This window comes from Diabrotica virgifera, chromosome 9 (genome assembly GCF_917563875.1).
Source record: "Diabrotica virgifera virgifera chromosome 9, PGI_DIABVI_V3a".
Taxonomy (NCBI): Eukaryota; Metazoa; Arthropoda; class Insecta; order Coleoptera; family Chrysomelidae; genus Diabrotica; species Diabrotica virgifera.
Window position 1 is genome coordinate 59,232,726 of NC_065451.1, and position 18,116 is coordinate 59,250,841.

General features: G+C 36.4%; 1 protein-coding gene across 3 annotated transcripts in view; it reads left to right on the plus strand.

Moving 5' to 3' along the window:
• Positions 1-18,116, plus strand: part of LOC114339168 (dynein axonemal heavy chain 1-like) — a 1,269,803-nt gene that overhangs the window by 1,149,828 nt on the left and 101,859 nt on the right. Inside the window, exon 23 of one of the 3 annotated variants that reach the window (XM_050661243.1) lies at positions 4,166-4,347. The exons of the other annotated variants lie outside the window; for them this stretch is intronic. Within the exon in view, the coding sequence (XP_050517200.1) occupies positions 4,166-4,347 (182 nt within the window). The remainder of the gene's footprint in view (positions 1-4,165; positions 4,348-18,116) is intronic. 3 annotated transcript variants of the gene reach the window in all.

The window sequence follows — 18,116 nt, forward strand, 5'->3', positions numbered from 1 at the left end:
CATCCTGTATAACCCGGCGTATCTACCAACACTGTGCTCTAAACAATATCATAGAGCCTCAACAGAAAGGATGCGCTAAGGGTTCTATGGGTTGCAAAGAACAACTGATCATCGACTCAGTCATTTCTAACCAGGCATTCACCAAAAAAAGGAACCTCTTTACTGCCTTTATTGACTATAAAAAGGCCTTTGATTCAGTGCCGCATGAGTGGCTTATAGATATATTGAGAATATACAAAGTCGATGATAACATAGTGACTTTTTTAAGGCATATAATGACAAGTTGGAAGACTAAAATTCACCTCCAAATACCTGGTGAAAACAATATCGAAACGGAAAATATCGCAATCAACCGGGGCCTGTTTCAAGGAGACTCGCTGAGTCCATTGTGGTTCTGTTTGGCTATGAACCCTCTATCACAGCTATTAAATTCCACTGATTCAGGTTTTAGCATTAAAAACAACAATACTGTAGTAGCGAAGCTTAATCATCTGTTGTATATGGATGATTTGAAATTAATGGCTTCTACTCGAGACAATCTAGAAGAAATGCTAAAAACAGTAGAAACATTCTCTAATGATATTAATATGCACTTTGGACTAGACAAGTGCCGCGTTTTAAATATAGTCAGAGGAAAGATACAGCCCGGTGGATTCGATATGCAAAATGGCCAGAACATCGAGGCCATGGGTGAAAACGATATATACAAATATCTAGGAGTAAAGCAGGCGCGGAAAATTGACCATAAGCAAATGAAAACTGAGATAACTACTGAGTTTATACGAAGGATAAAACAGCTGCTTCGTTCACAGCTTAACAGTAAAAATTTGTTTAAGGCACTAAACACCTACGCTTGTTCCGCGCTTAGCTATTCATTTGGTATTGTTAAGTGGACAAAAACAGATATAGAAAATCTTCAGCGAAAAGTACGAACACACCTCACAAAGGCACAAAAACACCATCCTAAAAGTGCAGTAGAAAGAACGACATTACCACGGAATCTAGGAGGAAGAGGACTTATGGATATAGGTGAGCAATTAGATAAACAAATTGCTAATTTAAGATCTTATTTTCAGATGCAAGCTGAGACATCTACTCTACATCGCGCTATTTGCGCAGTAGATGACACAACACCGATCAAACTGAGGGAACCAGAAATGTGCATAAACCATCTCACTAAAGACGAAAAAATGCGCGCCTGGATGGGTAAACCTCTGCACGGGCGACATCCCAATGAGGTCAGCCAAGACTATGTCGACAATACAGCGTCGAACTATTGGTTGACAGCAGGAAAGATGTTCCCTGAAACGGAGGGTTCATTACTGGCCATTCAGGATCAGGTTATACCAACCAGAAATTACCTGAAATATATCATCAAAGACCCTCAGGTTCAAAACGACAGATGCCGATATGGATGTCAAGCCCAAGAAACCATCCAACATCTTACAGGGGGCTGCCAGGCATTTGCTGCAACTGAATACAAGGAACGGCATGACGCAGTAGGAAAAATACTTCATCAAGAGATAGCTATCAAGTTGGGACTTCTCCAAACGGACCATCTCCCGTATTATCAATACGTCCCCGAGAGTATGCTTGAGGATGGCAACTACAAGCTATACTGGGACCGCACTGTGCTCACAGACCAAACAGTGGCACATAATAAACCAGATCTCGTACTAGTTAATAAATTAACAAGACAAACAACACTAATTGATGTGGCGATACCTAACAACAATAATCTACGTAGTAAATTTACTGAAAAGATCGCCAAGTACAGAGATCTGGAAATTCAAATACGAAGGCAATGGAGAATGCAAAGTACCCAGACGATACCGATTATTATGTCTACTACTGGAGTCATTCCGAAGACCCTCCTCGAAAGCATAAAAAAGCTGGGTCTAAATGAACACCTTTATAAGACCATGCAGAAAGCTGTACTACTCGCGACGGCCAGATGCGTACGAAAATTTCTGGGAGAAACTCCAGCATACCAAGTCACCTAGGGCTCGATAACACGGAAAGAGTCCCACCAGAGCTCAATCCTTTTGATACCGTAGGTATCTGGGATGAGTCAATTTCCCCCTTAGAGGGAGTGTGAGCCGTATGGCTAAATCTGGATAATAATAATAATAATATAATAAAATAACACACGATTTACGTGTACGAACACACCTCACAAAGGCACAAAAACACCACCCTAAAAGTGCAGTAGAACGAACGACATTACCCCGATGTTTAGGAGGAAGAGGACTTATGGATATAGGTGAGCAATTAAATAAACAGATTGCTAATTTAAAAACTTACTTTCAGATGTAGGCTGAGACATCTACTCTACACCGCGCAATTTGCGCAGTAGATGACACAACACCGATCCAACTGAGGGAACCAGAAATACGCATAAACCACCTTACTAAGGACGAGAAACTGCGCACCTGGATGGGTAAACCTCTGCTCGGGCGACATCCCAATGAGGTCAGCCAAGACTATGTCGACAGTACAGCGTCGAACTATTGGTTGACATCAGGAAAGATGTTCCCTGAAACGGAGGGTTTATTACTGGCCATTCAGGATCAGGTTATACCAACCAGAAATTACCTGAAATATATCGTCAAAGACCCTTAGGTTCAAAACGACAGATGCCGATATGGATGTCAAGCCCAAGAAGCCATCCAACATATTACAGGGGGCTGCCAGGCATTTGCTGCAACTGAATACAAGGAACGGCATGACGCAGTGGGAAAAATCCTTCATCAAGAGATAGCTATCAAGCTGGGACTTCTCCAAACGAACCATCTCCCATATTATCAATGATACGTTCCTGAGAGTATGCTTGAGGATGTCAACTACAAGCTATACTGGGACCGCACTGTGCTCACAGACCAAACAGTGGCACATAATAGACCAGATCTCGTACTAGTTGATGAATTAACAAGACAAACAACACTAATTGATGTGGCGATACCTAACAACAATAATCTACGTAGTAAATTTACTGAAAAGATCGCCAAGTATAGAGATCTGGAAATTCAAATACGGAGACGATGGAGAATGCAAAGTACCCAGACAATACCGATTATTATCTCTACTACTGCAGTCATTCCGAAGACCCTCCTCAAAAGCATAAAAAAACTGGGTCTCATTGAACATCTTTATAAGACCATGCAGAAAGCTGTACTACTCGCGACGGCCAGAAGTGTACGAAAATTTTTGGGAGATACACCTGCATTCCAAGTCACCTAGGGCTCGATAACGCGGAAAGAGTCCCAACAGAGCTCAATCCTTTTGATACCGTAGGTATCTGGGATGAGTCAATTTTCCCCTTAGAGGGAGTGTGAGTCGTATGGCTAAATCTGGATAATAAAATAAAATTTCCACCCCCGAGATGGGGTGGGAACCACCCCCATGATAAAAGCGCCTTTTGGAATCATATAGATTTTGATCCTTGAACTATCCACTACTTATTCTCAAATTTTCAAGCAAATCGATGCATTCGGTAAAAATTGCGAGGTGAAAAGCTTTGGTTCCTGTACTAGTTGTTCTACATCAAATAATTTTTAGACCCCTAGCCTTATAACTCTTAGACGCATAACCACCTCAATAAAATTAAAAGGTGGGTTTTAGTTTTTTGGCGATATCTTCATTGAAGAAACGGATGTTACATTCCAAGAGTAATTGGTTGAAATAAGCACCCACGAAGAACTTAAGGTAGAGTTTAAAAACGGATAAAGACAATTCTGGCTTCAAAAAGACATACCTGTTACTTATCCCACATTATGGGATATCGCGTGAAAGTGTTTTTAGTCGATTTAAAATATCCAGATGTATTAGAAAGGTGAACAAAACAAGAAACAAACTCTACATCAATAACCAAGGAGATTTGAGATTATATCCAATGGATGCTGATAATTTATTAGTAAACCATCAAGTTTATCCCTCCCATTAAATGTTTATATGTAAAAGAAATGTGAACAGCAGGGAGTCGATTTAAAATTTAAAAACATGCAAGGGATCTACGAAACGAAAAAGTTTGGGTACCTCTGCTCTAAACCAATAAAAGTGATGGACCTCAATAAACCTCAATATTGTACTCATGTTCAATCAAGACAGCTTTATTTATTAATTAGTTGTAGAAAATAGTTTTTAAATTGATAATTCTTACTTTTAGGAGCATGGGTAGGTGACTTGAAGGCCAGAATAGAGTTTCTAAATAGGTGGAAACGCGAAGGAATACCACCTGTGTTTTGGATATCTGGTTTCTATTTCCCTCAAGCGTTTCTTACAGGAACTTTGCAGAATTATGCCAGAAAATATGTTGTCTCCATAGATACCATCAATTTCGCATTTGAGGTAATACCTACACTAAAAAACTTATAATGGCTATACAAATACTTGAAAGACATCATCAAATTATATTATCTTCTTCATGATCACGAAGACCGTCAATAAATGTTTCAACAGCCAACTTTTCTATCATGTCTTCGTGAGCTGTTAGATAAGCTGATAATCATATCATCATGCTAACCTTTTTCTTTGGACTGAGGTGGAACGCTCTTAGCAGACTAGGGAAGGAGTCCCTAGTACTGTTGGACTCGGACAGGAGAGTAGAACACGCTAAGGCGCACCAACCACAGTATGGCCCATGCGCCCCCATGCCAACCTATGACCAGCCGCCTACCAACTAAAACCACCCCCTTCTCCGACCCGGAATATCCCTGGACGTGCTCCTTAGGAAGCGATGCATGGGGATATCCCGGGCTGTCTGAAAGAAAGTAACCAAAAGCATTGGGTCATTTAAGGGTCTATTTTTCAGCCTAAAGACGGAAGGACTAAATAGAGAAAAGTCTGATTCCTACGTGGAGAAAGGTGGTCCAACCCCTGCCTAAAAAAGGCAGCGTTTAGGTGACTGTTCTGTAGTGTGGCGGATAAATGAGCCCTAGAAGAATTAGGGTCATATTTCTCTGACGCGGATTTTTCTTATTTTAATTTTTTTTATTTCTTATTTTGCTTTTTTTATTTTTTTTATTTTTTATATATATTTTTTTATTTTATAACTATTGTGTAGATCCGCCTCACCCATTCTGCTCCAGTCGTTCTAACTCGGATTTTCTCTTGATGATACCGGTTATAATGTCAATTATGGCCTCGAAATCTGCCTTGTTTCCGATCGCAAAATTAATAATATTGATTAACTATTTATATGGGAAATAAGCCACAATTAAATTGAAAAAATAATTTTTTTAACGTTTCGAAGTCCAAATCGGGTTTCGTTGTCAGAATACAAAATACTACTAAATTAAACAAAAATGTTGTTGCTTCAAAAATTTAATAAAATTATTTTTTCAATTTAATTGTGGCTTATTTCCCATATAAATAGTTAATCAAAAATATGCCACAAGGAAATAACTTCAGACCAACATTAATAATATTGTTAGGGCCGATGTCGCCAAACCTACTACGAAGCCTGACCTGCTCGTGAGCAAAGACGCTGCACCGGAAAACGCAGTGTTCTGTCTTTCCTCACGCGACAGGTCTGGCATAGGTCGTCGTCCGACTTCCCGATTCTGTGGGTGAATGCTCTGAATGATCCATGACCGGTCAAAAATTGCGTAAAGTAAAAATTTACTCTCTTGAACTTGACTCTACGTTCGGGACCAGCCTTTTGGTCCACTGGGCTTTGGTAGATTCCGCCTCCCATTCCAGCTGCCAGTCCGCCAGGAGTTGTTGTCGTGCTGCCGATCTTACCTCGGGTAAGTGGCCGTGGCGGTGCTCATATAGGAACTGGCGTTCCTTAGCTAGCAGATGGCTGGGAGGGGCGCCCGCGATCACCTGTAGAGCCACGGTTGATGCAGTCTTGTATGAGCTTACTACATTCAACAGAGGCTTCCTCTGTGCCTTGTTTATCATCTCTCTGTATTTCTTGTGACATAGAGCCTCAATTTAGACCGGGACCACATAGAGAAGGGTAGACTGTACGATGTGTAGGTACACTGTTCTCCGGGCACTACTTGTCCCTCCGATATTTGGTGTTATTTTTCGGAGAGCTGCAGTTTGTGCCTCGGCCTTCCTCACCACCCTTGCGAGGTGTTTGGTGAATCCCAGCCCTTTGTCGAGGTCCACACCAAGATTTGGCGCAGAGGCTCGACTTGACCTCGCTGTTTCCAAAATGTAAGAACAGGTCCGGTCTATCCCTAGGTCCCTTTAGGATAACCACCTCTGTCTCACCGTCTGCGAGTTCAAGGTCGTTCTCGTTCATCCAGACATTCACCCGCCTGAAACACATCTCGGCCGTACTAACCACCTCCCAATACAGATCGCTGGTTACAAGAATGGCCCGATCGTCAGCGTAAGCAACCGCGATGCAATCCCGACCGTATCGTATATTTAAAACGTCGTCGTAAAGGATGTTCCACAGCATCGGGCCTAAGACGGACCCTTGTGGAACACCTGCCGTAAGTTTAATATCGTCGTTACCTGTAGACACGTGCCTATTAGTTAAGTTGCTTTTGATCACGTTTGTCAGATAACTCGGCACGTTAAGGGCCTTCATCCTGCGGACTATATGTTCCCAACTTGCCGAGTTAAATGCATTTTTAGCATCAAACATGATCACTACTGCCCACTTCCTCGCCGTGGCTTTAACACCGCGCGCCGTCTCTAATGAACTTAACAGCATCTACCGCCGATCTGGCTTTCCTGAGTCCGAATTGTCTATCAGAGATGGCGTTTATAGCATCCAATTCCGCTTGTAGGCGGTTCTTAACTACGTTTTCGTAGAGTTTGCCTAGACTATCAAGTCAAGGAGACAGATCGGTCGGTAATATCATGCTAACCTGGCAATATCTACCTCATCTTCTTGAAGAGCCATCATCTGTCTCTTCTACGGCTATGGTCTGAAGCCAATCCAAGGCATCTCCTCGAAGAGACAATAGTCAGGTTTGCCGCCTTTTCTTTTTTTTTGGAACATTCGTTCGGTCTTGCAGCTGATTCGAACTGTTTTATGTAGTTGTTTCATGACGATTTTCCGTCGAAAGTTTACCTCAAACAGAACCTCCACTCCCTTCAAATATCGCCCGCGGCTCCAATTCGCATTTGGCTCCATCGTCCTTTGTCTCTGCTGAAATGGCTTCAATTATTTTGTCTGCTGTCCCTGTTTCCTCCTCCATCTTCTCTCTCATCTCTTTCATATTTTCTTCCAAAGGAGCAACCTGGTTTTTTAACGACGATGTCTTGTCGTCCAAGTCAGAGGTGACCTTGGAGGTGTTAGCGGAGACTTTGCTTTCCAGAGAAGAAACATCGTTGGAGACTTCGTTTGCTTTCCATGTGATATGTGATATCACCAGAAAATTTGTTCTTTAAAGTTGTTATATTAGTGCAGTCACTGAAGGGTTTCACCTACGATTTCGTTGAACCTTCATCGATTTTCATGAAAATTGGTGAGTAATTAGAGAATATCTCAAGGAACAAAGGTGACATGATGCCAACTTGCGCTTTTACCCTGGGGGTGGATGCCACCCCTTTTCTGGGGTGAAAATTATTTTATTAAAAATAATACCATAAATCGATAGAGGATCAAATTTTAAGCAAAATTTGTTATATTAAGTTATTAACATAAATCAATACTTTTTGAGTTATTAAAGATCAAAGATTTTATTTTTTCTTAAAAAAATGCATGTTTTAAAGCTGTTTTTCACGTATAACTCAAAAACTATTAGGTTTTACAAAAAAGTTATTATTACCAAAATTGAAGACAATAAAAAATTGAATTCACTGTTCACTCAAAGTACTAAACTAATGTTAAATGAAAGTACGTTATGGGTAATTGAATGTATATTTTTTTCGACGAGTACTCAAATCTAAGTATTCAAGCTTAAATAACGGGAAAACGATGCATTTCTTTTGATAATAACTATAAAAATACTCAATATACGTAAAAAATGGTAAATAACTAAATTTTATTTTTTTTATTTAAAATATTTTACCTTTTTGCCATTTCTGTAGGGTGAAAAATACCCGAGATAGAAACGTTTAAAGCTTAGATTTTGCTGCGAGAACCATGTAACCGTGGGCATTTAATCTTTGATTTTTAAAAAAGTAAGGGGTTTAAAAGATTAAATTTAACGCGTTTTAATTGCCTTTGGAATTACCTTACAAACCGTTTTTAGTTGAACCTGATATAGCCCAATAAATGACCGTTTGCTAGTATAATTTTCAGGGGCAACTCCGAATTGTATGAAAATTTGGATTTAGGTTCTACTTACCCTCCACTTCAAAGGTGAATTTGTGTCGTTGGTTGCTTTTACTTGGAGGGTGATAGTCACCCCTTCTCGGGGGGTGAAAAACGCGTGTTTAAAATAAGCTTGGAAATTGATAAATTAACAGATTATAAGCAACTCTCGTTTTATAAAGCTTTTTAAATAAGTCAATACTTTTCGAGTTATTCGCGATTGAAAATGTTGATTTTTCGACAAAAAAACACGTTTTCAGACCGTTTTTCGCAAATAACTCAAAAAGTAAATATTTTATCGAAAAAAATATTCTTAGCAAAAGTATAGCACATAAAAAAACGAAAAAAATGGTATATCATTACAGTCTATAAATGGAGTAAAAGCAAAGTTGTAGCTCATGAAAAATACGTTATTATTCGTCTAATTCCAAATCGAATAATTCAAGGCGAAATCACCGAAAAATTACACACTTTTCGAGAATGGGTTATTAATATTTTTAAAGTGTCTAAAAAAATCTTTATACTTGTTTTTACAAAAGTTTCTAGCATTAAAAATAAACGAGTTACACTGAAAGAAAACGTTGGCCCCTTTATTTGGTAAAAAAAAATCGTGAAAACCTCCCTCTATTTAGAACACTAAATAAAATTGATCGTTGCCGCTTTACCATTTATTTTAACTGTATGTGTATTGTTTATATGATATGTAAGTTTGATTGGTTTGAAGTGCTAATTTTTTAAAAAATTTGGTATTATAGTAAAAAAATTTTCTAAAAATTTTTGAAAAAATTCGTTTTTTCAAAATAACTTAAAAAGTATTAGTGATAAGAAAAATCTTAAAGAGTAAAAAAATATAGGTTTTACCATTATAAATATGCTAGTTTTATTTTGTTTTTCTGTTAGACAAAATATGGTTAAGATATGGCTGTTCAAAACTTTCATACACTCGTGATTAGTGACCCGTTCAAGCTTTTTCAACTATCACCCTTTCAAAAATAAGCACTTTAAACCGGTGAGACTGACAGATCATATAAAAAATAGATTTACAAGTAAATTGTTTGTAAAGCGGTAGCGATTAATTTCATTTGAGGAGCTATGGACGGGGAGATTTTCACGATTTTTTTCCAAAAAAAAAAGAGGGCCAACTTGGTTTTGAGCGTAACTCCCTTATTTTTATTGCTAGAAACTTTTATAAACAATTAAAATAAAGCTTTTTATAAGCACTTTAAAAAAGTTTGAATGGGTTTTTCCCGAAAGTGCTTAATTTTTCGGTGATTTCACCTTGAAATATTCGATTTGGAATTAGACGAATAAGAACGAATTTTTTATGAGCTACACCTTTGCTTTTACTCGATTGGTAGACTTTACTGATACACCAGTTTTTTTGGTTTTTTCTACACTTTTTCTAAGAATATTTTTTTTGATCAAATATTTACTTTTTGAGTTATTTGCGAAAAACCGTCTAAAAACGTAGTTTTTTTGTTGAAAAATAAACATTTTCAATCGCAAATAACTCGAAAAGTATTGAGTTACGTAAAAAACTCTATAGAACAAAAGTTGCTTAAAATTAGTCAATTTATCCATTTCCGGTCTTATCTTGAACGTATTTATTTTCACCCCCGAGAAGGGGTAACTGTCACCCCCCAAGTAAAAGCAACCAACGGCACAATTTTAACTTTGAAGTGGAGAGTAAGTAGAACCTAAATCCAAATTTTCATGCAATTCGGAGTTGCCCTTGAAAATTACACGGTATCGCCGCATTTCCTGTTCATTTACTGGGCTAATATTGTAAAAATTAACAGAGTTATTAAAAACCACGATAACATTTTTTGGAAAAATTTTTAAAAGATAAAGTTTGAAAAATTTTTGGAGCACAAATTTTAATGCTATTAACTTGTTCGGGATCTCATTTGATAGATATTTCTAAGTACTTTCACAAATGTTTAATAAGTTTATGTTATAAAATGCATCATTTTCCCGTAATTTAAGCTTGAATACTTAGATTTGGGTACTCGCCGAAAAAAATATGCATTCAATTACCTATAACTCACTTTTAGTTAATATTAAGAGGTTTTTTTAGTAAGGAGTTTATTTAGTTTTTTATTAGCTTCAATTTTGGTAATAATAACTTTTTTGTAAAAACTTATAGTTTTTGAGTTATCTATGAAAAATCGGTTAAAAACATGCATTTTTCTTACGAAAAATTAAAATTTTTGATCTTTATTAACTCAAAAAGTTTTGATTTATTTTAATAACTTTATATAACAAATGTTGCTTATAATTTGTCCCCTTATCTAATTATAGGGTTATTTTTAATAAAATAATTTTCATCCCGAGAAGGGGTGGCATCCACCCCCAGGGTAAAAGCGCAAGTTGGCACCATGTTACCTTTTTTTCTTGAGGTATCCTCTAACCACTCACCAATTTTCATGCAAATCGATGGAGGTTGAACGAAATCGGAGGTAATAGCTCATATCCACCTTAAGTGACTACACTATATCACCAGAAAGTTTATTCTCCAGAGACACAATGTCCTTCGAAACTTTAGAAATATCACCAAAACTTTCGAAATTAACGAAATCAAAGCAGCATGCTTGTCCTAAAACACACAAGTTTCTGGAGGGGGGTGGAGTTTTGGTTGCGATATTGTTATTCTGTATTTACTGCACTATTTATCGTTTATATGTTTGGGAATAGCGCAAAAGATTAACAGTAACCATTGTTTCGGTATATGCCCTGTTTTGTATACTGTAGTTAACCAAGTCTACTAGAATGTGTAAGGTTTCATCATTTATGCATTTAAGCTTTCTACTGGGATTTGGTCTGGACCTGCTGCTTTGCCATTTTTGTTGTTTTTTAAAGTCCTTTTAATTTATTTGAGAAGAAATTAATAAAAAAAAAAGATAAAAGTGGATGGACGATAAATGCTTTGAAATGGAAGAGTTAGCCCCTAACTATTCCATTGTTGGAAATGGAAAACTTGAATATCTACAAACAAGACACATTCAATATATTTAAAGAAAGCAGATAAATATCTACCGTAGAAAAATTCCTCATACAATTGTATACTCGACCAGCAAAGGGATGATAAATAAAAAAGAATGTGTGTACTTTGTACGCACGTAAGAAGTTATACTTCTATTATATGATTTCAACAAAATCAATATACTTTAAACAGTTTCTCTACTACTTTCCAAAAATTTTTATTAGATAATACCAAAAATTAAAAAAATAAAAGAATAAAACACACACAAACACATTGAAAAATGCCACAAATGATTTCTGAACAATAATTGTTGCCAAAAATTTTAATTAAATACGTATTTTCTAAAAAAAGTTATATAATAATATACTTACGATCATAAAATCTATAAAAAAAATGATATAACTTGCATTGGGCTACTTCCCGTGTATCCCGCCGTACGAGAGTCGAAGAGATTTCAGACTGCACCACCTTCGCGTATACGTCATGTGGGAATATACACAAACTGACAACTTTTTGACATTTTGTTTATATGAGTTTTTATTAGTTTGATTTTTGTCGAATTAAAATACAACAATATATAGAGTAAGAAAACGATACATTAGATGAAAATTTGTAGAAAGTTTGTTCGTAATCAGATTATGTAAATTAAAGCATTGCCTACTAGGGGTATAGCATAGCAAGTACTAGGTAAGTACACTATTTTTTTTTACATTTTCCAAATAGGTATGAAGATAATTTTTTATTGGAATACAACTGAAACATTTAGAATTACGTACATGTGGCTTTTCAAAACTATTTAAAAAGTCACTATAATTATAAGTTTGATTTTATTTCTGTCCTCACAACAATAAAAACTAATATATTATACAACATTTTTGTTTACCGATAACCTCCATATTGAACAATTATTGACAGATCATTTCAACACCCAATCAGAGCCCGTATAAAGACTAATACCAAACTGTCGGTGTGCGCATGCGCGCAGATCAATATAAATTCACCCTCAATCTCAATCACGCCTAAAGAAGTATAACTTCAAAAAGAAATTCGGATAACTTAAGGTTTGTTCCAACACAAAGAAAAACCATCACGTAACGAACACGCTTCTGCGCACTAAGAAAATAACCCATAGAACGTATTATTTTATAGTAACGTGATCGGCGTATATTTGGATTTGTGAACGCCGTTGGTACGAGGGAGGCTTTATTTAGTGTGCAGGTGTTATTTCAGAAATGTAGAGATGTCAGCTGTGATGTTTTTGCATGCCTGATTGACTACAAAAAGGCTTTCTATAGAGTCCGACATGAACAAATGATGGAAGTGCTGAAGAGGACATGGATTGACGGAAGAGACCTGAAAATAATAGCTAACCTGTATTGGAATCAATCAGCAGTGCTCCGAATAGATGGAGAATATATAGATCAGGTCAAAATCTTAAGGGGAGTGAGACAGGGATGCTTAATTTCACCGCTGATATTCAATCTGTACTCAGAGCACATTTTTGAAGAGGCTCTAAAAGATATTGATGAAGGCATCTCAATAAATGGAGTCAAGTTCAGTAACCTGCTACATGCAGATGATACAACAGTGTTTTCCAATACCATAGAAGGGCTGCAAAACTTAATGAATAAAATAACTGAAACCAGTAGAACATATGGACTAGATATAAACACCAGCAAAACCAAGCTAATGATCATTAGCAAGCAAAACATAACTGGAGTAAATCTGTATGTGAACCAAATGAGAATTGAACGTGTCTCATAATACAACTATTTGGGCACTATAATCAATGAGTCGTGGGACAATACTCAAGAGATTAAATGTCGCATCGGAAAGGCAAAGAGTGCATTCTTGACTATGAGCTCTGTGTTCAAGAGCCATGACATCACTCTAAAAACAAAAATAAGGCTCCTTAAATTTTACGTGTACTCAGTGCTTTTATACGGAGTAGAAAGGTGGACCTTGAAGGCGGAAACTTTATCGAAACTTCAAGCTTTTGAGCTATGGTTGTACAGAAGGATCCTGAAGATACCATGGACAGACAAAGTCACCAATGAAGAAGTACTACGGAGGATGAACACAACCGCAGATTCAGTCAACATCGTGAAGGGCCGTAAGCTGCAGTACTTAGGGCATATAATGAGAAATCAAGGCAGATACGAGCTACTCCAGTGCATTTTACAAGGTAGGATAAGGACGAAGAAGAATATCCTGGCTAGCTAACCTGAGAACATGGTATAGAAAGACCTCGACACAACTATTCCATATAGCAACTAACAAAGTCATCATAGCCAGAATGATCGCCAACGTTCGGAACGGACAGGCACCCTAAGAAGAAGAAGAACGTGACCGTTACATGACGGTTTTTCGTTGTGTTGGAACAAACTTTTTGTTTACTAGTCTAAGAGCTGGGAGCGGATTTTGTGCGTGATAAGTAATATGGAAAAACTATAGGGGGATATGTTGAATTAGTTGTGTACATGACTTTCCCCAACGGGTGGAAACCAGAGTAGGGGACGAGGGTAGTTATAAAGGGTCAAAGTCGCGGTTTTATTATTTTTTTTGTGACGCTCATGATCGAGATAGTACGTCAAAATTTGGGAATAAGTAGGTCATGACGTCACTAAGTAAAATCTCCTCTAAGGGCGGAACGCTGCGTGGCTGACAAAAGGGTGGAACAGGGGTGAGTATAAAAATGTAAGGGTTTTTTTTGCCGTTCGTGATCGAGATAGTGCACCAAAATTTGGGAATAAGTAGATCATGACATAACTAAGTAAAATATCCAAGGGCGGAACGCTGCGTGGAGGACAAATGTTGTGCTGGGTCACAAAAAAAATAATACAAACTGCGACTTTGACCCCTTTAAACTACCTTCATCCCCAACTCTGGTTTCCGCCCCTGGATATTTTGCTTAGTTACGTCATAATCTAATTACTCCCAAATTTTGGTTCACGAACGTCACAAAAATCCCTTATAATTTTTATATTCACCCCTGCCCCCACCCCTTTGTCGGCCACGCAACGTTCCGCCCCTGGAGATTTTACTTAGATACGTCATGACCTACTTACTCCTAAATTTTGGTGCACTATCTCGATCATGAGCGTCACAAAAAAATGTAAAAACCACGATTTTGATCCCTTATAACTACCCTCGTCCCCCACTCTGGTTTCCACCTCTGGAGATTTTACTTAGTTATGTCATGGTCTACTTATTCCCAAATTTTGGTGCACTATCTCAGTCACGAACGTCACAGAAAACCCCTTATAATTTTTTTATTCACCCCTACCCCCACTCCTTTGTCGGCCACGCAGCGTTCCGCCCCTGGAGATTTTACTTAGTTACATCATGACCTACTTATTCCCAAATTTTGGTGCACTATCTCTATCATGAGCGTCACAAAAAAAAATAATAAAAACCGCTACTAGGGCAGTCAATGAGGGTATGTGGCTCCGAATTCCATCCTACTATATCGATTTACGTGATATTTTCACAGTAAGTAGGGAATAGCCCAAGAAACAAAGTCTACCCTATGCCGATGTGTGCTTTTGTCTTGGGGGCGGTTCCCACCCCTTCTCGGGGGTGGAAAATTTTTTGCTTAAATAGCTACGGAAGTTGTTAGAGAACCTAATACTAAGCAAAAACTGTTCTATATTTTTTTTTCAAAACAATACTTTTTGAGTTATTCCTGGTTAAAAATTGGCCATTTTCATTGAAACATAACACCTTTTCAAACGGTTTTTTGCGAATACCTTAAAAACTATGCATCTTACTAAAAAAACTATATAAAACATTTTTGTAGCTTATAAAATAACACAAAGATTCTATCCTTTATGAATCTTCTAGTTATAACACAAAAAGAGATACGGTAAGTGAAAAAAAATTGTTTTCTTGGTGCATGCTCAAATCAGTGTATTTAACTTGAAATAACAGAGAAACGGTTGATTTTAGGTGTATAATGTTACCAATAACTTTTGTTGTGCTTGAAAAGACCTATAAATTGAGCAATATTAAATGTCGATTACATTCAAACTATGCGAGATAAACTGTAAAAAATTTGATGACTAACGTATTTTAAGAAAAAAATAAGAAGTATACCCCTCATCAACAAGAATTTAAATGCATCGTTTTCCTTCTACAATACATTTTACTATAGTGTTCTTTTTATGTTCAAAAAGTTGGGCGGGTTTAAAATTAATGGTTTTTGAAAAAAATAAGATAAAATTATTGAGCGCATTTTTAAATTTTCTTTAAAATCTTCCTATTTCTCCATGTAACTCGAAAATGATAATAGATGCCAAAAAAATGATGCCATACAAAAATATAGGTTTCTTCTAGATAAACATTTTGATTTTATTTTTTATAACAGTATCTCTTATCATTTTCAAGTTACATGGAGAAAAAGGAAGATTTTTAAGAAAATTTAAATATGCGCTCTATAATTTGATCTTATTTTTTTCAAAAACCATTCATTTTAAACCCGCTCAACTTTTTGAACATAAAAATAACACTGTAGTAAAATGTATTGTAGAAGGAAAACGATGCATTTAAATTCTTGTGGATGAGGGGTTAAATATACTTCTTAATTTTTTTCCTAAAGTTCTTTAGTCATCAATTTTTTGCAGCATATGTCGCTTAGTTTGAATGTAATCAACATTTAATATTGCATATTTGAAAGGACTTTTCAAGCACAATAAAAGGTATTAATAGCATTATACACCTAAAATTGACCGTTTCTCTGTTATTTCAAGTTGAATACACTGATTTGAGCATGCACCAAAAAACAAACTCTTTTTACCTACCATATCTCTTTTTGTGTTATAACTAGAAGATTGAAGAAGGAAAAAATCTCTTTGGTTTTTATGAGCTACAAAAATGTTTTATATAATTTTTTTAGTTAGATGCATTGTTTTTAAGGTATTCGCAAAAAACCGTTTGAAAAGGTGTTATATTCCAATGAAAATGGCCAATTTTCAACCACGAATAACTCAAAAAGTATTGAGTTTTCGAAAAAAATTATAGAACAGTTTTTGTTTAGAATTAGGTTCTCTAGCAACTTCCGTAGTTGTTTAGCCAAAAAATTTTCCACCCCCGAGAAAGGGTGGGAACCGCCCCCAAGACAAAAGCACACATCTGCATAGGGTAGACTTTGAATAAGGGAATATTTTCAGGCTATTCCTAAAATTTCATTAAAATCCATGCAGTAGGATAGAATTCGGAGGTAATAACCTCTTCTTGCTCTCATTGACTGCCCTATACTTTGGCCCCTTATATCTACCCTCGTCCCCCACTCTGGTTTCCGCCCGTTGGGGAAAGTCATGTACACAACTAATTCAACATACCCCGTATAGTTTTTCCATATTGCTTATCACGCACAAAATCCGCTTCTATCTCTCCGACTATACGTACATAAATGAACTGCTAATTGACGTCAGACCAGAAGAACAACAGATATTATGTGAAGAAGTAGGACCAACAATACTAAAGGTAGGAGTACTGTATGCATGGGCGCCCATACCCATGGACGGGGGAGCCGTGCCCCCATCCTGGCTTTTAGAGTGCCTTAAATTATATATGGTGATCCAAAGTATACAAAATGTAATTTGCAACATATTCACGTTTGGCCCCCCCTAAAAATTTTTATATGGGCGCCTGTGACTGTATGCTATAAAGTTTGTAAAGAACAGGAAAACTGTTGCTCTGATACCATCCTGGCAGATATTATACTAAAACGAATAAAACATTAAAATATTGGTTAAACTTTTCAATCATAATAATGTACTCTAATAATATGAACTCACACTTTTGTTTAATTTATATTCAAATAGAATCTTGAAAGTGCTTTGCACAACTTCGAATCTGGTGTAAAAATTAACGGAAGACTAATAAATGCCTTCAGATACGCAGATGACACAGTTATATTGAGCGATGATTTAAATGGATTGCAATGTCTTAAAGTTCTTTAATGCGGTGGGAAGAGAGATGGGACTAAAAACTAACTGGAATTTAAAAGGAAAATCCTATAGTTGGCTGTATACCATCGTTAAAACAACGTAATAATGAAGTGAAGACGTCTGTTGTATGTTGGTATATGAATTTATTAAAAAATTTTAAAAATTATCTTAATGGATTAATACAAAACGTTTTCTGCCAAAACTAACCTTCCTCAGTGTGAACGTCCAGTGTCTAGTAGTTTAAACTAGCTACGTTGAAAGATCTGAAAAACCTTTTACTAACCTACATTGTTAAAGTATTTAACATCAAAAATAATTCGTTGTACATGTGTATGCTTTTTCTCATGAGCATCTTTCAGTGCGTCACAGTTTTTCGATTTCATTCTAACGCATTAAATTGTATGTAACAGAAAAAAACGCACGTCGGTGATTACATTTCATCGATGACATTTATAACATTTATTCTAGTTATCAATAGATGGCTCTATAATCGAAAAAAAAAGTATTTACGAATTATATAATATATCTACGAATATAATCTGTACAATTTATAAGACTATATAAATCAAAGAAAATACCATTTTATAAATTTAATAAACACAATTGATTTGTTTTTATGCCAAATTGCAAATAAAATGTGACAACTGTCAGATTTAACTAAAATGTCAAGTCACTAAAATGTATATTATCACGGACTTACCTTTTTTTTTCTATCATTTGTGACGCACTGAAAAATGCTAATGAAAAGAAGCATACCTAATTCTTAATTCACCGACTTAATATCACATTATTTTTGATGTTATATACTTTTGTAACTAAAAGGTTTTCAGATCTTTCAACGTAGTTTCAATTGCTGTACACTGGACGTTTCACACTGAGGACGGTCAGTTTTGACCAAAAACGTTTTGTGATAATCCGTTTGGATAATTTTTAAAACATTTTAATAAATACATTTTAA